The sequence below is a fragment of the Neovison vison genome, chromosome 5, assembly GCF_020171115.1.
Source record: "Neovison vison isolate M4711 chromosome 5, ASM_NN_V1, whole genome shotgun sequence".
In the NCBI taxonomy this organism is placed as follows: Eukaryota; Metazoa; Chordata; class Mammalia; order Carnivora; family Mustelidae; genus Neogale; species Neogale vison.
This window is the reverse complement of record NC_058095.1, coordinates 155688106-155715419: the sequence shown is the minus strand read 5'-3', so window position 1 is coordinate 155715419 and position 27314 is coordinate 155688106. Positions and strand designations below refer to the sequence as shown.

Genomic DNA, 27314 nt, shown 5'->3' with positions numbered 1-27314 from the left:
AAAATACTGTGTTTTGAAAAACAGGTAAAAAATATAAAATCCTTAATGAAATGTAGTGAGGCCCATATTAACTGCTAGACTTACATCATTTATCTGGCCAGATACGCACAACTAAAATTTCTATTACTGCCTAAGAGTGAAAAATCTGATTTGTCACAAAGCCCAAGAGACTGGAATTTCCTTTAGATCAACCAATAAAGTGTTGTATGAACAGAAATCAGTAAAATTTGATAAAACAGTATAAACCATTTTAAAATAACACTGGTAAATAGATTGCTGTTTGTAGGCTCTCCTTGAATATACAATAGGTAATGATGCAATGAAGACGTTTTTACAATATTTATTAAGATAACAAATTTATAAATTGAAAGACTCAGAGGCACATAGTTTAAAAGGCCAATACCATGGGAATAATGAAGTCAACACAGAAAAGAAGATATGAACAGTTACAACCAATACAAGATTTTTTTAAAAGCCACATCCCCCCAATAAACACATCATATGAATCATCCTTCAAAATTGCCATGATAAAAAGTTATTTCCTTCAAAGAAAAATAATTCTTTCCACCTACCGAGCCTAGAAAATCCTATTTACAATGAACTGTCCTGCATTTCATCAGTACTGTTTCATATGGCCTCCTCTATTCTGCCATTAGAAGTATTGAAAATTTTATAGCTATTGTATTTACAAATGCACATAATATTTAAATTTGCTCTTCATTGAGAACAACTGAATATATACTTAATCAAATCACGATACAAATGTTTTAGTGTTGAAAACACATTTTGTGGAGACAGGTGTATGGGAAGAAGTGTATTTAGAATTATGTTGTTTCTGAAGGATTACTAGGCCAATAAGTCTGATAAAACTCAAGGTAGTCACAAAAACAGGTCTTTGTTGATGAAGAATTTAATTTATTTCTGTTTTAACTGGACACACTGGCTTCTTCAGTCAACCTTCACCACACTGTATATTTTGGTAACAAACCAAAAGCATGCAAAGAAGCCAATTGTTCCTATAAAAGAAAAAAACAAAAATCAACACTTTTCCAGAGGAAAATTCATAATTTACACAAAAACACAGACTTAAAATGATTGATTCCTTACAAAAAGCCACAAAAGTATAAACTATTACTTACCAGGCATAGATCCATAAGCTTTTTTGAAAAACATACAAGTAGTTCATATCAAATTTTTTACAGAATAGGACTTTTTAAACTTTAAGATTACCTAAGCTTTCTATAATACATTCTTCTCCTTATTACATGCAAAAAACCTGAAATTAAAAGATGAATAGGATACCAATTTTCCTTTCCTATTTAAGAATATTTCATCACAAAATGGAAAACTGCTATTAAAATTAATTCAAGGTATGATATGAACAGTTTAAAGGGAATATCAGATTTACAGAATAATTAAATGGGAATATTCTCTAAACATAGTTATTGGGAATTAGCAGTTTCCAAAGAACTACAATAAAACTAAACTCAGAAAGTTTTTACGAAGTGTTAAAAGTGATAAATTAGAATAATAACAAAGATGCATCCCGCTGTATAGGAGAGGTGGCATGGCCTCAGCAGACAGAGCAGCTCTGTCAGCCCATTTCTTATTAAAACAGATAATTTGGGGGTGCCTGGGTAGCTCAGTCAATTAAGCATCTCCCTTGGCTCAGGTCATGATCTCGGAGTCCTGGGATTGAGCCCTGCATGGGCATTTCCTGCTCAGTGCGGAGCCTGCTTCTCCCTCTCCTTTTGCCCCTCCCCCTGCTTGTGCTCACTCTCTCTCAAATAAATAAAATATAATAAAACAGATAATTCAATCTTCCCTAGATAGAGTAAATGAGATGATTCATAAAAAAAAAAAAAATACATGTTTTGGTTTTCAAGTATCTTCCTCAGTCTAGATTCCAAAAAATTTGAATTCTAGACAGATGACAAAAATGACACTCAGTTAAGTAAATGTCTAATGGTTACGTGGCTGGCCGGTCAGCAGGATCAGAACGCAAACTCACTTTCTTTGACTTCAAGTATAGTGCCATTTTAAACCTCACCGTGCTTAGATTTGCTAAACATATATTCAGAGACTCTGTTTTGCAAAAGAGTATTTACTTAATTGTGAACTGCCTACCGTATTTTCAAAAGCCGAAATTTTTTTCCCAGAATTATCCTGAGAATAATAAGTCTAAGTGCTGAAGAACACAGAAGGGGATATACATATCCTTGTGTAAGCTTCACATTTAAAGTTCCAATGTGTTCACCGTTGTTTTAAATGTAATACAAAGAAAAAGTATAAGAGGATATTTTCTAAGTCAAGACACTATATATGGGACATTAGTAAGGGATGTTAAAAAATTATTGTCCTCATTCATATATCTCATGTCCCTACAATGTGCCCATCGCTATGTCTGTTTTAGAAGACATAAAAATACATCTTTTGGATATTCAAAAGATCATTATTAAGGTTTGAGAAGAGGCTGGGGCTAATTTTAGAAAAGCAATGGTGAAAACATAAATGTATTTAAACAACCTTATGCTTAGCAAGAACTTCTTCCCTTAGGTTCGGTTCCTTCAGCTTTGGTGTTACTGACGGACACCTCGCAGCAGGGCCGACCAAGCAACACTTAGCTGCACGGAGGGCTAAATACAGGAGTGCGGAGTAGCAGAAGCCTTCATGGATTTTATAAAAGGAAAATATAAATAAAATGCCTACCAACTTATTGACTAAAACTAATCATCTTAGGTCTTACCTGTAAAAAGAAAGAAGATCAAAACCATGATCATGGTATAGCCAAAGTACAGAATTGTACTTGCTGTTCCTGTGATCTGCAGTTTTGAGAAGAAGTAGTGCACTGCATATATTAAGAAATACACTGCAGTAAAGCCACTGGTAAGGAACGAACGCCACTGCCAGTGATAATCCTAGGTGGAGAAGAAAAAAAGAATAAGAATTGGTTTCCAATCAATAGACAATATGGAGCTGGGCAGAGTTACAAAGCAAACACAGCTAAGAGAAACAGCCCCCCAAATCTAATTTCTGCTAACATTTCCAATCTTTTTCCCGTACTGAATTTTGCCCATTTCCCTCCTCACTAAAGATGCTAAGAACCATCCCCTACTTTTGGAGGTGCAACTGGCTAAAAACGTGCTGAAAAATCTTTTTTTTTTTTTTTTTTAAGATTTTATTTATTGGACAGAGAGAGAGAGAGCAAGCACGCACAAGTAAGGGGAGGCAGGCAGCGGGAAAGGGAGAAGCAAGCTCCCCGCCAAACAGAGAGCCTGATGAGGGGCTCAATCCCAGCACTCTGGGATAATGACCCGAGCTGAAGACAGAAGACTTTTTTTTTTTGGAAAGACTTTATTTATTTATTTGACAGAGAGAGACAAAGTGGGAGAGGGAACAAAAGCAGGGGAATGGGAGAGGGAGATGCAGGCTTCCCACCGAGCGGGATGCAGGGCTCAATCCCAGCACCCTGGGATCACGACCTGAGCCAAAGGCAGACGACGCTTAACCTACTGAGCCACTGAGGGGCCCCTGAGAAATCTTAGACGTACTTAAATGTACTTAAAGTACTTAACTGTACTTAAAATGTACTCTTCCCAAAGAAAAGCAATGTATAAGAGCTTACTTACATAGCTCAAAATTAATATTATTTATCTTACAATCTGGTCAGCTCTATATTAGGAAAATTATCCTATCAAGGCCTGGTTGAAATCTACTTTCAGTTACTACTAACAAAATTTAAACAAGGTCGATTTTTAAAACAGGTCTTCTTACTTTGACATAAAGTAGCTGGTAGCTTAGCAGGAGATCTTAAAAAAAAAATTCACTTTTTCCTTACCCCTTGGAATATGTGAAAACTAAATATACTTAAAAAGTATACCAGCACAAATGAGAAAATCTTAAGGAATCCACACACAGAAACTACTATAGCAAATAAATTCAGCAAAGTTATAGGGTCCAAGACTGAAATAAAAATCAGCTGTGTTTTTATATACTAACAATGGGCACTATGAAAAGGAAACTTAGAAAATAATTTCATGGGGTGCCTGGGTGCCTCGGTTGGTTAGGCAGCTGCCTTTGGCTAGGGTTGTGATCCCAGGGTCCTGGGATCAAGCCCCACATCAGGCCCTTGCTCAGTGGGAAGCCTGCTTCTCCCTCTCCTTCTGCCTGCCTCTCTGCCTACTTGTGATCTCTTTTTCTCTCTCTGTGTCAAATAAATAAATAAAATCTTTAAAAATAATAATAGTGAATCACGAGAGACTATGGACTCTGAAAAACAATCTGAGGGGTTTGAAGTGGCAGGGGGCGGTGGGAGGTTGGGGTACCAGGTGGTGGGTATTATAGAGAGCACAGATTGCATGGAGCACTGGGTGTGGTGAAAAAATAATGAATACTGTTTTTCTGAAAATAAATAAATTGAAAAAATTAAAAAAAAATAAATAAAAATAAAAACATCTTTTATTTAAAAAAAATAATAGTAACAATAATAATTTCATTTACAACAGCATCCAAAAAGATAAAACACCTAGTAAGAAATTCAACCAAGGATGTGAAAGACTTATATACTGAAAACTACAAAATAGGTTAAAAAAATAAATAAACAAAGACAACCGAAATCAATGAAAGACATCCCACGTTCATGGACTGGCAGAGTCAATACTGTTAAGACGGCAATACCCCCCCAAAAATCTCAGAGTCAATGCCACTCTTATCGGAATTCCAATGACCTTTTTTGCAAAAAAGGAAAAGCTGATCCCAAATTCATATGAAATTTCAAAGGGTCCTAAATAGTCAAAATAATCTTCACAAAGGAACAAAGTTGGACAACTTACCCTTTCCAATTCCAGAATTTACTACAAAGCTATGGTAATCAAAACAGTGTGGTACTAGCATAAGGACAGCAATATATACCACTGGAATAGAATTGGGAATCCAGATACAAATCCACACATCTATGGGCAATGGGTTTTCCACAGGGTTACAGGACCACTCAATGAAGAAAGAATAGTCTCTTTAACAAATGGTACTGGAGGGGCGCCTGGGTGGCTTAGTCGTTAAGCATCTGCCTTCGGGTCATGATCCTATGGTCCTGGGATTGAGCCCCGCATTGGGCTCCCCGTTCCCCCTGCTTGTGTTCCTGCTCTCGCTATCTCTCTCTCTGTCAAATAAATAAATAAAATCTTCAACAAAACAAAACAAAAAAACAAATGGTACTGGAAAAACTATATATACACATGCAAAGGGATGAGGAATTCCTAATTACCATAATCAAAAAAATTAACTCAAAGTGGATCGATGACCCAAATATATAAGCTAAAACTAGACACTCAGGAAAAAACAAAGAGGTAAATTTTCATTGCCTTGGATTTAGCAATTAGTTCTTAGATACGACAACAAAAGAAAAGAAAAGATAAATCAGACTTTATCAAAATTAAAAACTTTTGTGTTAAGGCCATTATCCAGTAAAAAGACAACCTAAAGAATGAGAGAGAAATATTTGCAAAAATATTCTCTCATTTATCTGACAAAGGTCTAGTATTTGTATTTGGAATATATACAGAACTCTTCTTGTTCAACAAAAAGATAAACTACCCAGTTTATAAATGGGCAAAAGATCTGAACAGACATTTCTCTGAACAAGATACACAGATGGTCAACAAGCACAAAAAAAGATGCTCAACATCATTAGTCACTGGGAAATGAAAATCATAATCATAGTAAGATACCACTTCACACCTAACTAGGATGACTAGAGCTTTTTTTTTAAAAAAAAAAAGTGGGGGGGGACAGCAACTATAGGATGGGATGTGGAGAATTAGAACCCTTGTGCTTTGCTGGTAGGAATGCAAAACAGTACAGCCGCTGTGAAAAACAGTTTGGTGGTTCTGCAAAAAGTTAAACAAAGAATTATCATATGACTCAGCGATTCCGCTCCTATATACATACCCAAAAGAACTGAAAACTGGTACTCAAAACAAATATTTGTAAATGAATGTTCAGAGCAGCACTATTCACAATAGCTGAAAGGTGGAAATAAACGTAATTTACATCAACAGCTCAATGGAGATAAGGAAATTGGGATATATCCATACAATGGGATAAAAAGGAACAAAGTACTGAATCTTGAAAAGATTCTCCTAAAGTGAAAGAAGCCAGACATGAAAGGCCACATATTGTAGGATTCCATTCATATGAAATGCCCAGAATAGATAAATCTGTAGACAGAAAGCAGATTGGTGACTGCCAGGTCTTACATGGGGAGGAGGGTGGGAAATAACTGCTTAATAGGTATGAGGTTTTACTTAAGGGTGATGAAAATATTTTGGAACTAGAAAGAGGTGGTAGTTACATTAACACTGTAAATGAATGTAGTAACTAGCACCCTGAATTATTCACTTTTTAAAATGATTAATTTTAAGTTAAGTGAATTTAACTTTAAAAGAAAAGCATCTCAAGTTTAACAAAGTTAGATTTAATCTGCTGTATAGAAAACAATGATAAAAGAATAATTTAATACAACCCAGACCTTTAAAAATTAATTCTACATAAGAATGCCATCACATTGCCATGGATATAATTCACTATAATGTAACTGCTAAATGTTTTAGTGAATTTTCCCACAAAGATGTTTACTAAATTTCCAGTCTAGAAATATCTATGCTTCATAAAGAGTATTAATTTTTAATTTAGACATTAAAAACTCAAAAATGAAAATTCAGCATAATGTGGTATTCTCAGAAAATTAACATTTGTAAAGTGTAGCACTAAATAAATATACTGAACTGTCGGGGCGCCTGGGTGGCTCAGTGGGTTAAGCCTCTGCCTTCGGCTCAGGTCATGATCCCAGGGTCCTGGGATCGAGACCCCCATCGGGCTCTCTGCTCAGCAGGGAACCTGCTTCCCCCCCTCTCTCTGTCTGCCTCTCTGTCTACTTGTGATCTCTCTCTCCCTGTCAAATAAATAAATAAAATCTTTTAAATTAAAAAAAAAAAAAAATACTGAACTGAGATACTATCTTAATCCATTCCTAAAGAGGGCTACATCTGATTCAGGAATACAGGTTAATTTCTACCTTAATAAACACATATTTACAGAAATTATTTCAATGAATAGTTCAAAGTCACTTTATGCCAAAATTATAAATACTGTCTACAAATTAATGTAAAGTGGACATTGCCGACACATACCTCCGCACATAGGTGGAAATAGCAAAGCAGTATAGTTGCTTCCGAACATGTAATCACCAAAATGATAAACACCAGAAACAGGAAGCCAAACATGTAATACATCTGGTGTGACCTGTAACAAACATGTCAAGATTAAACTATAAACATTTTCTCTTTGATACAATAAATAATACAATCTCATGTTCCCTGAACTGGGAAATGTTTGCCTTTTGTCCCAACTAGTCAAAGACAACAGATTCCCATAGGTGTAGACAGTGATGGAGTAGGGGTGGGGCAGGGAGAGGAAAGGAAACGGCAATGTCATTAGATCATGCCTTCTCACTCAAGTAGAACCTGAAACTCTTACTCAAATATGCTTAGTCTAATTGTCTACCAGTGAGTCAGAGAAATTCAATAAAAAAATTACTGGACAGGCAGAGCCAAAGTAAAAAAGGATTCCACTTGGTACATACTGTTTCTTACTGTGTATGACAGAAACAGCTGAATTGTGAAAATGCTGTGACAATGGGGAAGGAAATGTGTTCTAATCGCCAAAAAGCTCAAATTCAGTTCTGACTTTCTGCTACTGCAAACCCTGGCACCTGCTGTAACGTGGCAATGCGATCAAATGATGATGCGATACCACAGTGCACACCCCCTAATAACAGAATGGCTCCAAATGAGCACTACGAGTTTCTCCGTGTAAACAAGAAATCATAGAATGAAGAAATCTGGGGTGAGTGAGACCTCCGAAGGTCATCTAGCTCCACCCTTCTCCCAAGGCTTGCTCGATTCCCCTTCATCATGGGCTCAGAGTAGCCTCCCTCTGAAGCAGTACTGATTACTACCAAGGAACACAGGTTTGGAGAGACAGGTCAACTTTCCATTACATGGTAGCTGTGTGACACCGACAGGTCACTTAACATCCAAAGCTTCACCTCCCTCTCTCTAAAATGGGGATAACACCTACCTCATAGAGATCCGAGAATTCATAAGCGCTCAATTAATAATAGGTGTTAACACTATTATTCCTTTTCTCACATGGAAAAGGTAACCTTTTAGCTCGTAAGATTTTTGATTACTAGAGAACAGTTCACATTTATAAGATACGAAGAGTCATCCAGAGAAACAAAAGGAGAAAGCTAATACTACATATAATGGTAATGGGAATAAGACCTCCCCCTGCTTACCAGATACTGTTCAGGATAAAGAACAGCTGTATGAAGATGCAGCCGAAGGGCAGAATCCCTCCCATGATGATGCCCGGCAGTGGCTTGGTGTAGAAGGACTGCTCCGGAATCTGACGAGGGATCTGATTGGTTCGAACTGGGTGTTCAATGGCCTTTAGTAAAATGAAGAAAGCATTCAGTTATGTGTCTGTTTAAAAAATTCTTCTCTATGTTAGTATTTGCCTGCTTTTTTTCTCAGCTTCCAATCTGACACTATCGCCAATACAAGTCTACTTAGATCATCAAACTGAAAAGTGTATTGAGAAGCAATGACCCAAACACCATCAGTACGATATTCAGTCTGTCTGCTGAAGCAAGCCACCGCTGTTCCAGTAGCTATCCACAAATGGTTTTAGATGAAACAAATACACAGAAGGAGATAATAGAGTAAAAAATAATAGTTAAAACAAAGGTAGAGTTAGGTTTTCCTTTTTAATTACAATACTTGGAAGGAATCAGCTAGTTCTCAAATTACTGTCCAGGTATACCTATTTGGCAATGTCATCTTTATCAAAATAGCTGAATTCTACTAAGACTTCAGAACATAAAGGCAAAAATGAATGGCTACATGAAGCTTTATGACCATAAGCTATTGAAAATACTCTCCCTTTCATAACACCTGACATGGTAGTATAAAAATAAGTGAAACCTAAAGTACCTAAAACATAGCTGGGGGGAAAAAACAAGTACACAGGTAGAAATTAATTTTCTTGCAAAAACTGCAAAAACACACTTCTGTAGTTTTTGTGACGATACAGGAAAAACTTAAAACTTGGTATTCTCACTGAGATCACACTTCTGTGGACCAAATTATCTTTTAGATATACATGTGTACAGGTAGGGAATCAGCATGTCCTCCTTCTGTGTTTGTATTTTTAACAGACATATTTTCAGAATTTCAAGTACTCATTTATCCATGTAATCAAAAAAATTTTAAATCATGGTAGGTTACTATTTATGCTATAGAGATTTAAAGTAATAAATTAAATAAAATGCCAAAGAATTGAAAAATCTTAGAGAAGGCTGGCACGGTAGGTGCAGTGGAGACAATGAAGCCCTGACAGTTTCTTCCAGGCTATTCTGGGCTCCCTTCACGAAGTGCATGAGAGGAATACATTATGATCCTTTTAACCTTGTGGACCAGATGTTTTCAGAGAAGAGTAAGGAGAGTGAAGTGAGAAGGACAGTGACGAATAAATTCTCATTTTCCTGTTAGCCTGAGGGCAGAAGGCAGTAGAGGCAGAGAAAGACTAGGGGGAAGGGTGGGGTGGAGCTCTGATGAGAATCTTCCATAAAATCAAGTACTAGCAGGAAAACCATAAAAAATTTATTGCAAAGCTACATGTTTAAAAAATGGCTACCATCTCTTTTCAGTCACTTTCCCACAGCTTTCCTCCTAACCCATATTCTTGGTTTACTTCATTTTAAGTAATATAGAAACACCTAATGCTAAAGAAAAAATGCCACGCTTTTTAGGTTAGAAAAAAAGGTAATACAATTATTTTTAATGTTAAAAAGTCAAAGTTTTCATCAGTTTTAATTAGCATTTCATTTCCTATTGATCTACAGTTTACATTTACTTAGAAAAATTTGAAATCTAAGTTTACATATGTGACTTCTCCACCACAGCCCCAAAATACTATTTTAAGAATGACTGCAGTCAGGGGAAAGGGGTAGGGAGAGAGGTTGGTTGGGTTATGGATGTTGGGGAAGGTATGTGCAATGGTGAGTGCTGTGAAGTGTGTAAACCTGGTGATTCATAGACCTGTGCCCCTGGGGCTAGTAATACATTATATGTTAATAAAAAAATAATAATTAAAAAATAAAGAATGACTGCAATCAAACTAAAAGGTCATCTATTTTCTATAAAATCCAGATCACACAGCATAAGTACATATCTTTTAGATGCCTTTTTTTAAAGACACTTTTCTATCTTTTAAGGTGGGATATGCTAATTTCCATAGCTGAAATTTGTTTGAATAAATTAACACCTATAAACTTACATTCTTCTTAAAACCGAAGTATGCACCAATAAACGTTAGAGGCACAGATATGCAGAACCAAAGAGCCAAAATGGCAACCAGCGTTCCAAAAGGAATAGCTGCTGAAGATCCTTCTCCCCAGAGAATCAGATTCATTATAAAGAAGTCAGCAAACACAATCCTAAAAGACACAATAGGCTTTTGGGTAAAACCTGAGTCAGAAGCAAATGATACAGTCCCAATCATATGTAATTAATATTGTAATTTCTGTGTTATACACAAAGAAAATGAAATTGCTCAGTAATGGGGTATATGAATTTAAAACTTCACTAGAAATTGCCAAATTGCTTTCCAGATTTTTCCGCCTGACTTCAACTCCCACTGGCAGTTTATGAAAGTTACCTCTTTACATATTTCATCAGGCTTTGGACTGTCAATTTATTGTTTTCATTTGCATTTCCTGTTGACAACAGCCACTCGTGCTAATTGGCTTTATAGATATTATTTCTGTGACTTGCCAGTTACATCTATTGCTCATTTTTCATTTGGGTTGTACATCTTTTCCAAAGTTATAGATGTGAGTTATTATATATTCAAGCTACTAGTAATTCCTTGTTAAATATCTTATTCTCCCAGTTTATAGTTTTTCTATGAACCCAAACCGGTGAACACATGTACTCAATTTTCGTTCAGTCTTTCTTCTGTGAGTACCTTTTATTTTTATTTTTTTAAAAAAGATTTTATTTATTTATTTGACAGACAGAGATCACAAGTAGGCAGAGAGGCAGGCAGAGAGAGAGAGAGAGAGAGAGAGAGAGGCAGAAGCAGGCTCCCTGCCGAGCAGAAAGCCCGATGAGGGGCTCGATCCCAGGACCCTGGGATCAGACCTGAGCTGAAGGCAGGGGCTTTAACCCACTGAGCCACCCATGTGGCCCTGTGAGTACCTTTTAAAAAACATGTCTGTAACATATCGTAATTGTTACTACACTCCCCACACAGAGTTTTTAATGTGATTAGCCATCAACTTTTCCCTTTATCTTTGTGTACTTTAAGACAATCCTTCCTAACCTAGGATCATGATGATAACCTCTGTATTTTCTTCTTCTTCTTTTTTTCTTTTTCTCTGAAGGTTTTGTGTAATACTCGTAAAATAATTGAAGAACATTATGGTTTTTAGGCTGGGGTAATGTAGTAATATATGTTTTTTTTTTCCCCCCAATTTATTTTCAGAAAAACATTATTCATCTATATTTTCTTCTAATCATAATTTAGATTGTACCTGAACTGATCTGTGTGTGACCGGTAACAGAGTTTCTCCCTTCATAGAGACAATTTTGTCGGCATCACCCAATACTTCCTCTGGTTTGTGATGCCACAACCAGCACGCTTCCGTGAGTATCCGGTCGATTTCCGTGTTTTCCGCGCTAGCAGCCACAGCACACTGCCACCCCCCCACGCTTGGTCTTCTCATCAAGTAACATAGTGAGTTTGTACCTCCTACTAGTTAACTAGTTCTGTAAGCCTGTCACCTGGATGGTCATGTTTTGACAAGTTATTTCAGATACTGTGAAGGTTTTCTGTGACTAATACTCCTGTGAGTACAGTCCTCTTCCCAAACAACTACAACTACCAATAAAACAGTTAATTTGCTATTGGCAGTGTTCAGTATCTTGGAATATCAGCGACATCTAGCCATACTGCCAAACCCAGCCATACCATCAACCATTTATTAATTCTCTGTTTTTTGGCTGAAATTTGTTAATGTTCTCTGTATATAAATTACATCACAAATAAACTGAGATTTTTATTTATATAAGGAAGCATTTCTTTCCCCATTAACTTCTTTTCAAATATGAAAACAATGTTACTAACTTCAAATGTCATTTTGTTGTATCTACTGTAATAATTATATGCAGGTGTTTACATAAAATTACATAAAAAGTGGTACTTTTTAAAATTAAATATTTACTTTTGAGAGAGAGCGAGTGAGCGAGGGAGAGGGAGAGCAGGAGCAGCAAGGGAATGGCAGAGGGAGAAGCAGACTCCCCACTGAGCAGGGAGAATGATGTAGGACTTAATCCCAGGATGCTGAGGTCATGACCTGAGCCGACTGAGCCACCCAGGCACCCTATTAAATGGTACGTCTTCTCCCAGGCGAACACCAATTCTCCCTGCCCCCTTGGGTTCTTAGTGCACTCCTGTGTGCTTTTCCTCTCTCTCCCTCTCTCACTACCTCACCATCCTTCTGATGAACACCTACTTCTAAGGGTGGGATGAAGAAGATAAATCAAGGAAGGGCTGATGAGATACAAATGAACTGGCTTAGGATAACTTCTAGAAAGCCAAAAATGATGGGTGTTTCAAGGAGAAAGTATCCCAATATTAGATAATGCAGAGACACAGAGTGAAGAGAAGAAAATGATTTCTAGATTTAAAAATGGGAATGTTGTTAGTAACCCTTGAGAAAAGTTTTCATTAAGGTGATGGGGAAGACAGACAGATGACATGGCTTTATGAGAAAAAAGGAATGCAGAACACTTTTTCAAGGCAGTTTGGTGGGAACATAAAAGAAACAAGATAGTAGAGGGAAAGATGCTTATGAGAAAAAGCTCTTTTTAGGATTTGGGAGGCCTTCGTATATTTGTGGGAGAGGAGATGAAACACCCAAACAGAGGAAGGGGAGAAATAGAAGATGCCAGAGATTAAGAGGAATGTCTGAAAGGCAAGATTCTGAAGGAAATCACAGCTGACTTGTGCTGGAAAGAGACACTTCTTTAGTTGACAAAGGATGCAGTTTGAGAAAAGCATCGAAAAATCTGAATACAATATGAATGGCTGAGAAGCGCCATTCTTCACTGGAGGTAATTACCAAGAGAATCTTTATCCCAAACATGTAAAGCAATGCAACTGTGGTCACTCTTTCATTTCTGGCCTGCAAACAGAAGTACAGGTTTCTAAATTTAACCTTTGGCTTTCTTTGTTGCTGCTGATTGCTCAGAGGCTGGTTCCTGCCCACCAGAAATCGAGATGGGAAGATGGTAGGTTCTATTTCTAGGACCAGACATCAATCAGATTCTCTATATCAAAAGCTATCCTCCAAAGGGTCACAGTTATTGCTTGTTTTTTTAAGTGATTGTTGGTTTTTTTAAATGCTTCCTACATATTACTCTACTTAATGGAATACATTCTAAAAGTGGTAATAGCTTCCAACATTTTTTTATCCTTGAATTATAGTTGACATGCTACATTAATTTCAGGTGTACAACAGTGATTTGACAATGTCTATCCATTGCTCAGTGCTCACCACGATAAATAAAGTCACGATCTGTTATCATATAATGTTTGCACAACATTACTATGTTCCTTATGCTGTACTTTTCACCTCTGTTGCTTATTTATTTTACAACTGGATGTTTGGACCTCTTAATCCTCTTCCCCTATTTTGCCCATCCCCCTTCCCTCTCTGTTCCAGCAATCATCAATTTGTCCTCTGTATTTATGAGTCTACTTCTGTTTTGCTTGTTTATTTTCAGGTTCCACATATAAGTGAAATCTTATGGTATCTGACTTTCTCTGACTTCTTTCACTTAGCTACCCTCTAGGCCCATCCATGTTGTCACTGATGGCGTGATCCCATTTTTTTTTTTAATAGCGGAGTAATATTCCATTGTGTGTACATGTGTGTATATATATTCATACACACACCACATCTTCTTTACCCCATTCATCTATCGATGAACACTTAGGTGGCTTAAAGGTGGCAATACTTTTGATAGAAATCTGAAAATGTTCACTTGCCTAAATTATGTTTAGGTGAAAACCTCTTTTTGTGACTTACATGGGCTATGAAACAGACTTTTAAGAAAAGGAATGTTAACAGGGGTGCCTGGGTGGCTCAGTGGGTTAGGCCTCTGACTTTGGCTCAGGTCATGATCTCAGTGTCCTGGGATCGAGTCCCGTGTTGGATTCTCTGCTCAGCAGGGAGCCTACTTCCCCCTCTCTCTTTGCCTGCCTCTCTGCCTACTTGTGATCTCTCTCTCTCTCTGTCAAATAAATAAATAAATAAAATCTGTTAAAAAAAAAAAAAAGAAAGAAACAAAGAAAGAAAAAAGAAATGTAACAATTTCTCATATCCAAAGATACTTTTTCCAGGGATGCCTGGGTGGCTCAGTCAGTTAAGCGTCTGTCTTTGGCTCAGATCATGATCCTAGGGTCCTGGGACCAAGTTCCACATCAGCCTCCTTGCTCAGCAGGGAGCCTGCTTCTCCCCCTGCTTGTGCGCTCTCTCTCTGACCAATAAATAAAATAAAGAGAGAAAGAGAGATACTTTTTCCAGATATGGCAATGTACTAGTCAATGTGCAAATGTTTATCAAATATTCAATTTTTATCCCTTTTTAAAAAATTAAATTCATTTTCTAGGGTACATGGTTTAGAGACAGAGAAGATTTAAGACTTAAGAGATCAAAAATTTGGGAACTAAATTTTATGACTATTTAAGAAAGTGAGCATTGAAAAGTTACTGTAACTTACCCAGGACAAAGAAATGATGTCAATAAAACATTTGTTTTCCACTTCTCACCTCCAAAGGCTGTAGAAGAAAACACACAGACTTATCTTCAAAGCAAACCAAACGGCCATATATGTCTAGCATTAAACAAATTTTCAGACAGCACTGTGCACCCACTCCCAGAAAATCCCACTAGCAGATGACACACTAGCCCCTCCTCAGGTGATCTGATCAGAGATGCGCATCACAGCACTGCCCTGGCTAAGCCCGGCTCTCAACATGTCTGCTTCAGCATCATAAATCTAACATTCAGAGGAAGATCATCAAGACCAGTTCTAATTTTTTTTTTTTTTAAAATTTCAAAATACGACAAACCTTTAAGCTCTAGGCCAGTTTCAATCCATGGCACTAGGTAGAGAAAGGACATACTGCGGATTCTCATTTACCTTGCAGCCAGTTTCAGAACTGGTTATAAAACTAGGAACCCTCTTTTAAACAAAGAAACAAACAAACAAAAGAAATGCATTAAAACTAGGAACCCTCAGGCCTAAAGCGCAGCGCATTTAAATTTCTACAGCACGTCTACGTCTTTAGGAATCCTCTTGCACTGCACCTCCGGGTCGGGAGTACAGGCAGGTGTGGGAGATCAGTGCGTCAGATCAGGTGACTAAGAAGTGTGGAAGGGTTTTGGCCACTTCATAGAATTTGCTTATGCACTTTTTAATCTTTGTTCCTAATTTCTTTTCCCCATTTAAAATTGTTTTTAAAAGTATATAGAGTAAAAAAAAAAATGAAAGTACTCCTCCTTCTTCCAGTTTAAAAGTTCAAGATGAAAATAAATAAATAAATAAATAAATGAATGAATGAATGTTGGAGGTGAAACTGGCTGAGATATGACAACAGCTTTGATTTTTTAAAAAACGTTTTAAAAGTTTTAATAGTTTATAAGCAAGTGTAAGTACCACTTGCCCTACAGTGAAATGACAAATTAAATGTATATGATTTGAATTCACAGCATTACTGATAAACAATTGTGAAAGTATTAATTCTGGGTTTAACACAATTCCAATAAAAAGTCAAATAATATTTATTGAAACATAAGAAATGATGCTACAAAATGAAGTATTTTGCGACTGGGGCCACATGACAGCACCTCTCGGCACGTTCTGCTGGACTCATGTGCAGCTGGGGGATCTGAAAGATGGAGAGGAGGTCAAGAGGGCTGCATCCGGGCCGAGCAGGAGAATAAGCTAGAACTTCCAGCACAGGGAAGAGCATGGCGTGAGGTCCTCAGTCAGATGTGAAGGTACACAGTCTGACGGAGGAACTGAAAAAAAGCCAGCAGAGTTGAGAGAGAGAGTGCTGCACAGGAGGCAGGGGTCCAATTGTATCTCATATGTGTTAGAACACACGTTGACACCTCCAATTCTCTGTCCTTTACTGACAGATGAAAAGAAAGAAGAAAAAAAAAAAAACCACTGACAAATCCACCAAGAGTAAAACACAGACACACATACGTATAGGACTTCATGTTTTCAGGAGAGCATTATATCTGGCAAAGTCTAACTAATACTTCTATTCGGGGTTGGGTTTAGCCAACATCACTTTAAGGATGTTTACGTAACCCAACTGTGTTCTATCTCAAACCTTATTCACGTCAACCTTAGCTCTGTCTCATCTTCCATCTTTATTTATTTATTTTTTTTTGGTGAGTACTTTCTCCCCCCCCAATTAATTATTGAAGTATAGTTAACCTAGTGTTTCATTTGTTTCAGGTGTACAACATACTGATTCCACAATCTTACACATTACTCAGTGTTCACCATTATACAGTCACTGTCCCCATATAACAGTATTACCAGCTACATTTCCTATGCTGTACTTTTCACCTCCATGACTTATTTTACAACTGAAAGTCTGTACATCTTAATTCATCTATTTTGCCCAAATCCCACCCACCTCCTCCCTAGCAATCACCAGTTTGTTCTCTGTATTTAAGAGTCTACTTTTCTCCCCTGCTTTTTAGATTCCACATATAAATGAAATCATATAAAATATTTGTCATTTACTCTGCAAAGGGACAATACTATTTATTTTGGTGTAGTTCCAATTGTTTATTTTTGCTTTTGTGTGCCTTGCCTGAGGAAACATATACATAAATATGCCACTAAGGCTGATGTAAAAGAAGATTACACACGTTTTCTCTCTCCTAGGGGTTTACAGTTTCAGATCTCACATTCAGGCCTTTAATCCATTTTAAATTTATATTTGCATATGATTTAAGACAGTGGTCCTGTTTTCCCAGCACCATTTTAAAGACACTATCTTTTCCCCATTGAATCCGCTTGCCTCCTTTGTCATAGATTAACTAACCATATAAATGTGAGTTTCTGGGCTTTCTATTCCGTTCTACTGATCTAGGTCTACTTTTGTGACAGTATCACATTGTTTTAATTACTACAGTTTTGTAGCATTATCTGAAATCCTGGATTGTGATACTTCCAGTTTTGCTCGTTCTCCAGATTGCTTTGGTTATTCAGGGTCTTTTTTGACTTCATATACTTTAGGTTTCTTTGTTCTAGTTCTGTGAAAAATACTATTAGGATTTTGATAAGGACTGCACTGAATCAGTAGACTGCTTTGGGTCGTATGGACATTTTAATGACATTAATTCTTCTAATCCACGAGTATGGTATATATCTTTCCATTTGTTTGTGTCTTCAATTTCTTTCATCAATGTCTTACAGTTTTCAGAGCATGAGTTTTTTACCTCCTCTCTGTCAATTTAAATTACAGATTACTTAGGAGATCATCTCAACAGACTCAGGATTCCATGGCAAATGCTGGCATTCACTGACCCTGGCAAAATTGCTTTCCAAGTCATCTAGTTATATCCCATCCTTACCCTGTGGTCCTGATGCTTTTTTCCATTGAACTTTATTTTACTTTTAGAAAGCAAGAATACAAGAGGTTGCAACTAATTCTAAAAGCAAATTAAATTATGTCAGGGTTCTTTAGCATGACCTCTCTTAAGAAAGGTATTACTATATACATTACTTATTTTAGCTAATAAACCAGTGATACTCATAAGTATATTACCTTCCTTTATTAGTCTATATACATTTCTATGTATGTAGCAAATCTAAGTTGTTCAAACCTCTTATGTCAAAACTTAAAAGTAAAAGAACAGAAGGGATGATGGATAAGCAGCGCCTAAGTTTGCTTACCTCATTGTATAAACATTTTTTAACAAACAAAATCTAGGGACGGTTATTCATACCACAAGCTTCTTTTACATAAAGATATGTACCTATAATACATATTATTTTAAGAAAATCACCTATTGGACACCTAGGCTCAGGTGTAGTGACGGCGCAGGTAAGACTCCTGACCCGACAGTCAGGGTGGCTCTTACTTACACTTATAAAATCTGGCAGCGACATAGCCTGCAGGAGTGCCCAGCAGCACCCAAAGGACCACAGCACAAGTCATCAGTGCTCCTCTGTTGGCAGGTGACAAAAATCCCAGGCAAGCAAAAACTAAAAAATAAGTGATTTTAAGTCATGCATTTTATTACTGTTTCCTTCCTGAAGTGATAGGAGACCCCTTTCATTTTTTAAACAAGAAACCAAATACAATTTCATGAGTACACTGTCTTACCATTTGGTCACACTAAAGTGTAGCAATATTTTAAGGTACTTCATTAACAGGGTAATAAAGAAAGCAAACTCTACTTTGGATATTTCTTGTTAAGGTCCCTAAGACCCCAACTTTCCTATTATCAGGGAAGGCTGACTGGATACTCATGAGTGCTTTCAGCTCTTCCGAGTCAAGTATAGCTTGCTTTTTTTTTTTAAGATTTACTTTTTTAGAGAGAGAAAGAGAGAAGGGGTGGGGAGAGAGAGCATGAGTTAGGGAGGGCCAGAAGGAGATGAGGGGAGAGAAGCTGGGGGTGGGGGAGAGTCTCAAGCAGACCCCGTGCTGAGCAGAGTTGATCTGGGGCTTGATGCCATTACCCTGAGATCATGACCGGAGTTGAAACCAGGAGTTGGATGCCTAACCCAACTGAGTTACCCAAGTGCCCTGTCAAATATAGCTTTTAAAAATTGATATGAATAAAGATAGTCTCACCATGAAATAGTCCCAATTTGTTCCCTTTAAAATAATACTGGGAGTGTCAGTGCCTGGGTAGCTCAGTCGGTTAAGTGTCTGCCTTTGGCTCAGATCCTGGAGTCCCAGGATCAAGCCCCAAATATGGCTCCCTACTCAGCAGGGAGTCTGCTTCTCCCTCTCCCTCTGCTTGAGCTCGCTCTCTCGCGCACTCTCTCAAACAAATAAAATCTAAATTAATAATAATACTGGGTCCTCTGGGGTGAAAAATACCTTATAACATTCAGACACAGAAGACCGAATCTAATCAATGAATAAAACAAGAGAACAAAGATTTCATAGTACCATTAGCTTTCTGAATACAAGTTAATAAAGGACTTGGTCAATGATCTGGGGAAATTCTGGTTTCTACCTTTCTTTAGTTGGTTGGTTTTATTTGTTCTTCCTTATATAACCCACCTGACTAATAAGAATAAAAATGCTATCTGATTATTTGTAGTGATTCCTGGCTTTAAGCTGGGATTCAGAAGTTATGACTTTGCTCAGAAAGAAATCTAAGTGGCGTTCTAATCCCAGGACCAAGGAAGTTCCCAGCGTTTCCGAGGTGTATGCAATCAAGCACATACTCACGCACACCTGATCGGCACCAACTGAGGTGCGAGAAAGAACCTCAGAAGTAGGAAACCAACCAGGGTAACTTTAGAAGACCTATCAGAATTTCAACCAAAGTGTATCCCTTTATTCTCCCCAGAACTGAGAACTGGACTGTACTGAAGGAGAAAGTTCATATTTGAGCATTTAGAGAAAATGATCCCTAGGCTCTCTGAAACCTTCCTTCCTCATGAATTCACTTTCTAGCAGACCCCAACAAGAACCAGATGATGACAGAAGGCAGCTCCCAACAAAATCTTCAAGCAGAATTTCATCCTGAAGCATCCACTCTGCTCCAGCTCTACCCAGGTCTCTGGGGATCTAATGCCTTCATGCCGTCCTCCTGCTGTGTCCAAACCTCTGTCATGATGCCTTCTCCCAGCCTACCTGGTTCCGCATAATATACTTAAGAATTCTAGGCCTACTCACCACAGCTGCATCTTCCTACCTAAGCAGATAAAGATACATGTTCCAGTTAATTGTCATATTAGTCTTCAAAGTAAGCCTAGAGGTGTAACTCAGTGGTTCTTAAACTTATTCAGGTGCCCAACATTTGGAAGTGAGAAGCCTCTTTATAAAGCATTTATATAGTTCCATCATAAAAATGTGGAAAATTTTACTAATGTAAAATGACTTTAGTATTACATATTTAATATGCAATCAAACATAAGAACAAATGTTCATTAAAAAATTATTAAAAGGTCAGGGATTTCTGAATTCTTCCAGCAATAACTCATTCATTACTGTTCATCAGAAGGCACCAACAAAGGAAACATAAGGAAAATCAAAGCAAAATTCAGAAAACCCTATTCATAAACCTTTTTTTCTCTTACAATTAGGAAAACTGCAGAAATACTGTATTCCCATACAGCAGCCTCAGAACTACCCCTGTGGCTGATCTATAACTCTAAGGGCGGAGGAGGGGCTATTAAAAAAAAGTTGTCTTAACTGACAAAAATTTAAGTAACAGCATTTCTGAAGATTTTCAGGGGGCACAGAGAAGAGGTGTGTGTGTGTGTGTGTGTGTGTGTGTGTGTGTGTGTGTGTGTAAGTAACAGCATTTCTGAAGATTTTCAGGGGACACAGAGAGGAGAGGGGTGTGTGTGTGTGTGAAGATCTCTCCTGACCCGTGTGTGTGTGTGTGTGTGTGTGTGTGTGTGTGTAAGAAGATCTCTCCTAACCCTTGCTAGTGAAAGAAAGGGCTTGCTTCCTAAACCCTTCCATGATGAGGAAGGTCTACAAAAAGCTTCTTGTCCCATTCCCTCTTCTCCTTTTTTTCTCAGTGGAAGCCAAAAACACCTTGGAATCCTAATCATACTGCTCCTGGTGGGGTGGCAGAGTCAACCTGCATGACCTTGGTTCTAAGCCACCCAGACTCAGACCCAGATGGCTTTCAGGTACCTCGTCGTCATCTTTGGCTCCAAATCCATGACAAAGGCTTGGTCTCTATGCAGCCGTAAGGGTGATATGAAGTCCGTTTACTGGCACAGCCAACCCTGCCTCCAAGTAACGTACAGCCAAAGCACTCTTAAAAGTGCTTTAAAAGCCAAAAGGACTCTTAGAAACAATCTGGCCTAGTTACACTTAGGAAAACTGGTCTCTGTATTTTTTGTTTTTTTAAGATTTTACCTATTTATTTTAGAGAGAGAACGCTTGAGTGTGCAAGCAGGGGGAGGGAGAGAGGGAGACCATGACCTGAGCTGAAATCTAGAGTTGGATGCTTAACCAAATGAGTCACCCAGGCGTCCCAGAAAACTGGTTCTCAAATATTATTTAGAAAAAGTATTTTCTACTTTATAATTCTCAGTGAATACTTACATAGAGTCACAAAAGTCATAATTAAAATCTGTGTTCCCGACCCAAGAAAGACTGAGAGCAGCATCCCTTTCCTTGGAGGACGGAATATATCACCATGAACTAGTTTCCAGCCGAATTCTTCCTGGGCATCCTCCTAAAAAGGGAATGAAGTTGTTTAATTGACATGTGGTATCACCAGGACAGCTAGACAGTTTGTTCACTGGTGAATATGGTGATCCAGAATTTTTTTTTAAACTTAACAAATGTTAGTATTTATTCCAAATCCAAAGTTTTATGAAGTTTGCCTCCTAGAGGTATAGTATAGTTTTTCTGAATTGCTTTTAAAGGAATGCTGTATGTTAAGGTCTATAAGAATATATTGAGAAACCTCAAAAAAATAAACAAAACCATGTGATACTTACTTAGTTCTAGTCAAGTTTTATGATCCAACTCGACTTAATTTTTACTCATACTCTACCCTTCTTAATCTACATTTACTAATCTCCAAAATGAGTGAACGGTATTAGGTTTCACAGCTACTTTGCTGGGTAGAGTAGACTTAGCTATGAGCATATGAATAATTTGCCACCAGGCCTAACTGCTCCCCGGATCTCCAGACACACATACACAATTCCACCTGGTTGTGTAACAAGCATCCTGAATTGAATTATCCACAACTGAATGGATTCCATCTCCCTACCTATACTCCTTCTGCAGCAACAACCCCCTACCCCTGGTCACCTAGTGGTAAAAGCTCCATCTTGCCAGCCCTTCGGTTCCCCAAACCTTGGAATCCTCCTTCATTCCTTCCTTTTTTTCACACCGTGAATATAGTCCTTAAACAAATCTTCAGCTCTGCCTCCAAAATATTTCAGCAAAACCCAACAGTAGCCCTCGGTTCAGGTCATCACCTCTTAGCTGGCTACTGCAATATACACCACACTGACCTCTGAGTTTCTGCCCTTGCTTCTATTCAGCTACTTCTCAATACGGCATCCAGCAGGATCCCTTAACCAACTGGGTGTCTTGGATCAAAACCCTGGGTCATTTGTTCTCTTTCCCTCTTCCACCTTCTCCACAGTCAACCGGGCCAGTATTTCATCCCACCTTCTAAACACCCACTGTATCTGTCTGTCCAGCTCCTTTTTTCTTTCCTGCCACCATCCTATCTCTGGGAATCCCATAACCACCGCTGGACTGGTTTCTGTACCTTCAATCTTGCCCTGCTCTGAAGGATTTTCACATAATATTCAAAGTGATTTTCTACATCACAAACGTGGCTATGCGGTGCTGTTTCAAATTCTTTAGTAGGAGTTTCCCTGTGACCTTCAAATGCTGCTTACAAGTCCTTCAAACTCTGGGCCCCATTACTTTTTCAGCCTCATTTCTCAACATTTCCTCAGGATGCATCTCTACCCCAAGTACCCAAACTTCTATCTTTGTGAGCAATCAGACAATGCTACTGATAATGTATTTTTTAGTAAATATAAATCAACTGAAATTTGAAACATGGAAACTTTTATATAGGTACTTATCCTGCTCTTACAATGGTAATATAAGACAACAGTAAAAATCAAAATACTTCCACATACACCAGAGAATTATACTCTACTTGGTCATTTTTGAGGAATGTACAAAATTGAAATTTTATTAAAAGTACATGGGTTCTCCTCTTACACTGTTGGTGGGAATGCAAGTTGGTACAGCCACTTTGGAGAATGGTGTGGAGATTCCTCAAGAAATTAAAAACAGAGCTTCCCTATGACCCTGCAATTGCACTACTGGGTATTTACCCCAAAGATACAGATGTAATGGAAAGAAGGGCCAACTGTACCCCAATGTTTATAGCAGCAATGGCCACGGTCGCCAAACTGTGGAAAGAACCAAGATGCCCTTCAACGGATGAATGGATAAGGAAGATGTGGTCCATATACACTATGGAGTATTATGCCTCCATCAGAAAGGATGAATACCCAACTTTTGTAGCAACATGGACGGGACTGGAAGAGATTATGCTGAGTGAAATAAGTCAAGCAGGGAGAGTCAATTATATGGTTTCACTTATTTGTGGAGCATAACAAATGGCATGGAGGACATGGGGAGATGGAGAGGAGAATGGAGCTGAAGGAAATTGGAAGGGAAGGTGAACCATGAGAGACTATGGACTCTGAAAAACAATCTGAGGATTTTGAAGGGGCGGGAGGTGGGAGGTTGGGGGAACCAGGTGGTGGGTATTAGAGAGGGCACGGATTGCATGGAGCACTGGGTGTGGTACAAAAATAATGAATACTGTTACGCTGAAAAGGAATTAAAAAAAAAAAAAAAGTACATGGGTTCTGAGGGGCTTGGGTGGCTCAGCTGGTTAAGTGACTGCCTTCAGCTCAGGTCATGATCTCAGGGTCCTGGGATCAAACCCTGCATCAGGTTCCCTGCTCAGTGGGAAGCCTGCTTCTCCCTCTCCCACTCCTCTGCTTGTGTTCCCTCTCTTGCTATATCTGTCAAATAAATAAATAAAATCTTAAAAAAAAAAGTACATGGGCTCTAAATGGATAAAATAAAATGATATTAGGGCCTGGATTCAAAATAAGTGAAAGAGAGGAGCTGGTGGGATTCTAAAAAAGACTAAACATGAGCTGAGACTGTTTGATCACAGTGATAGGTACTAATCTCTGTGCTTCTGTGAATGTTTACATAAAAAGTATGAGGGGGAAAAGTACATTCACCTCTTCTTTTAGGTGGCGTAGTATTACAGACGAGAGACATTTCTGATTACCTTTTTTTTTTTTTTTTTTAACTGAAAAAGCAGTAAAAATTTCAGAGTTAAGTGAAAACTAAGTTTCCCATAAAGGGCCAAGTCCCCCTTCTTTGGAGAAAACAAATGTGACTATGACTAGTTTCTTATTCTCCTTGCAGAGATACTCTACTTATACAGAAGGAAATGCATGAACACCTCTTCTCATTTTGCATGAATGGTAGCACATTATATGCATTATTTCACACCTTGCTGTTTTAGTCTAATAATATCACGGAACTGCTCCCACTTTTGTAGATATAGAATTACCTCATTCTTTTTAATGATTACACAGTATTCTACTGCAAGGACATTCTATAATTGATAAAATCAGACCCCTATTAATGAGTATTTGTGTTTCTTTAAAATCTTTAGTTATTATAAGGAATAATACAGTTTTAAAATAAAAAATAGCAGTAGTAATAAAAACCTTTGCATCCAAGTTAGTTTCTAAGAACTGAATTGTTGGGTCAAACTATATTGTAAATGAATACTGCCAAAGTGGCTTTCGTAAGTTACACCAATTTACATTCTCATAAACTATGTATCAAAGTGCTCATGTCCTCAATCTCCAACACATGATCAAACATTTTAATTTCTGCCCCGGTGCCAGAGGAGCAAACGACCTTGCACTGCAGTTTTATTTTGCATATCTCTTATTATGAATGATGCTACATCTTTTCCTATGTTTAAGAACCATCTGTGTGGTTTTTTTTTTTTTGAAGATTTTATTTGTCAGAGAGAGTGAGAGAGAGAGCACACATGCACACAAGAGGCAGAGCTGCAGGAAGAGGGAAAAGCAGCCCCCCCGCCGAGCAAGCAGCCTGATGCGGGACTCGATCCCAAAACCCTGAGAAAAAGGCAGATGCTTAACTGACTGAGCCACCCAGGTGTCCCTTGTGTTTACTTTTAATGGACTCTCTTTTCATGTGCCATGCCTTGCTTCTTACGGGGCTGCTGATTGTTTTCCTAACGGTTTTAGATTTCTTTATTTATGAGGAATTAACTTTTTGTATGTGACATGTGTTAAGTATTTTCCTATTTGACTTTTTAATGGTATTTCTTCCTATTCAAATTTTTTAAACATGTAATCATAGAGCAATCATTTATTTTATAACTTCTGGCTCTCTGTGGTACTTAAAAAATTCTACCCTTCTCCAAGATTTAAAAATAACTTCTCATGTGTTCCAGTATTTTATAGTTTTATATTTTCATTTAACATAAGGAATAAGGTTGGAATCTACTTTATTTTTTAACCAGATGGCCACCCACTTCATCCAATACTATACATCAAATTTGTTTTTTCTCTGCTGAAACACTTTTGCTATCTCCAAATTTAGACTATTATTATAAACAGAAAATGTTTACCTGGAATCTTTTTGTTCACCCATCTTGCTAAATATCTCTTTAGGATTGGTTTTTATTTATTTATTTTCTGCTGAAGTACTTCTATACAAATTTCTTCAGGTCTGATCGATCAATGGATTGACTGATTCGCTGCTCACGTTTACTTCTATGGCTATTCCTTCAGTTAATGGTCTGTGGTACACTACTTCTGTGCACCTGAAAAAGGTCTTTCACCCTTATTCTTGAAAGATACTTTCTCTGGGTACATGATTCCATGTAAACAGTTAGTATCTCTGACTGATTTAAGATGTTTTATCTCTGAGCTTCCATTTCCAATTTATCTGTTTTTCTTTTAATTGTTTCCCCCTGCCTCTGGCTGATTCTAAGATCTTTTTTCCTTTGGTGTTCTATGGTTTTGTCACGGTTGATTTAGATGTGGATTTCTTTTTATTTCTTCTGCTTGGGACATACTGTGTTTCCTTTGTCTAAATATTCCTCTTATTTTTTCAAACACTTTATACTCTGTAGTTAAGAGTTGGTAGTATCTGAAATCTTCGGGGGCAGGTTTCTAAACTTGTTGTTTAATGTAGATTTTTGTGCATTTCTAATAGATCACTTTTTAAGATTTATTTATTTATTATAGAGAAGGGGGGTGGTTTGAGGGAAGAGGAAGAGACAGACTTGGGAAAGCAGACTCCCCGCCAAGCATAGAGCCCAACATGAGGCTCGACCTCATGACCCTGAGATCATGACCTGAACCAAAATCAAGAACCGACTGGGCTACCCAGGCGCCAATTGTGGGAATTCTACAAATCTAAATTTGGGAGACTTTACCTCAAAGGATTTTCTACTTGATTCTGACAAGAATCAGAAGGCACTTACTAACCTAGCATCATTTTTCTCCCCTTTAAGAATCCATGCTTAATACAGGAGGAGACAGGTTAATTCCCTTGTACTGACCCAAGGTTTAGTCTCCCAGTTGGTTAGACACTTTATGTAAGGACTGACTCAAAGGAAAACTCCATCCTCCTGTGCCGCATTGCTTCCTGCTCTGGTCTCAGCTCACTTTTGCAGGCAGGTAGGTTAGAGTTGGAAGATAATCCTTGGATACCTTTATACCTATCATGAGCCCGGCAATGAATCAAGGAGGCTAGTACATCAAAGAATGACTCATCCACCCATTCATTCAACAAACATTTACTGAGCACCAACTATAAAGGCACAGCACTGTTTACAACACCAGAGATACTACAGTGAGTAAAACAGAAAAATTCCTCTTGAATATGTATTCATACTGGGAAGCCAGATAATTAACGAAATAAGTAAGTAAAATATAGAGTACATTAGACGGTGATAAGTGCTCCAGAGAAAACTTAGAAGGTATAAATGTGTATGGGGCCAAGGAGGTGTAATTTTAATCTGATGGTCAGGAGGGTCTCACTGGGAAGACCCTATTCAGTAATGACTGAGCAGGTCAGGGAGCTACGTAAATACATGAGGGAGTAATTAACATCTGGGGTGGAGAAAAGCAAGTGTAAAGGCCGGAGGTGTGAGAACATGCCTGACACGTCTGAGGAACAGCAAGGAGGCCAGTATGGCTGGAGCAGAGCTCCAAGGGGGCACTATAGGGCCTACAGATCATTGTAAAAAGGCTGGCTTTTGGGCACCTGGGTTGCTCAGTCGTTGAGTGTCTGCCTTCAGCCCAGGTCATGATCCCCGGGTCCTGGCATCG

At 38.0% G+C, this 27314-nt stretch overlaps 1 protein-coding gene across 1 annotated transcript in view; it reads right to left on the bottom strand.

The window, feature by feature from the left end:
- Positions 1-324: 324 nt before the first annotated feature.
- Positions 325-27314, bottom strand: part of TM9SF2 (transmembrane 9 superfamily member 2) — a 58358-nt gene continuing 31368 nt past the window's right edge. Inside the window, exons 10-17 of the mRNA XM_044250028.1 lie at positions 21466-21598; positions 18306-18425; positions 14910-14967; positions 10399-10558; positions 8357-8508; positions 7188-7299; positions 2747-2918; positions 325-1016 (exon numbers count right to left, since the gene is read on the bottom strand). Of these exons, the coding sequence (XP_044105963.1) occupies positions 949-1016; positions 2747-2918; positions 7188-7299; positions 8357-8508; positions 10399-10558; positions 14910-14967; positions 18306-18425; positions 21466-21598 (975 nt within the window). The 3' untranslated portion in view covers positions 325-948. The remainder of the gene's footprint in view (positions 1017-2746; positions 2919-7187; positions 7300-8356; positions 8509-10398; positions 10559-14909; positions 14968-18305; positions 18426-21465; positions 21599-27314) is intronic.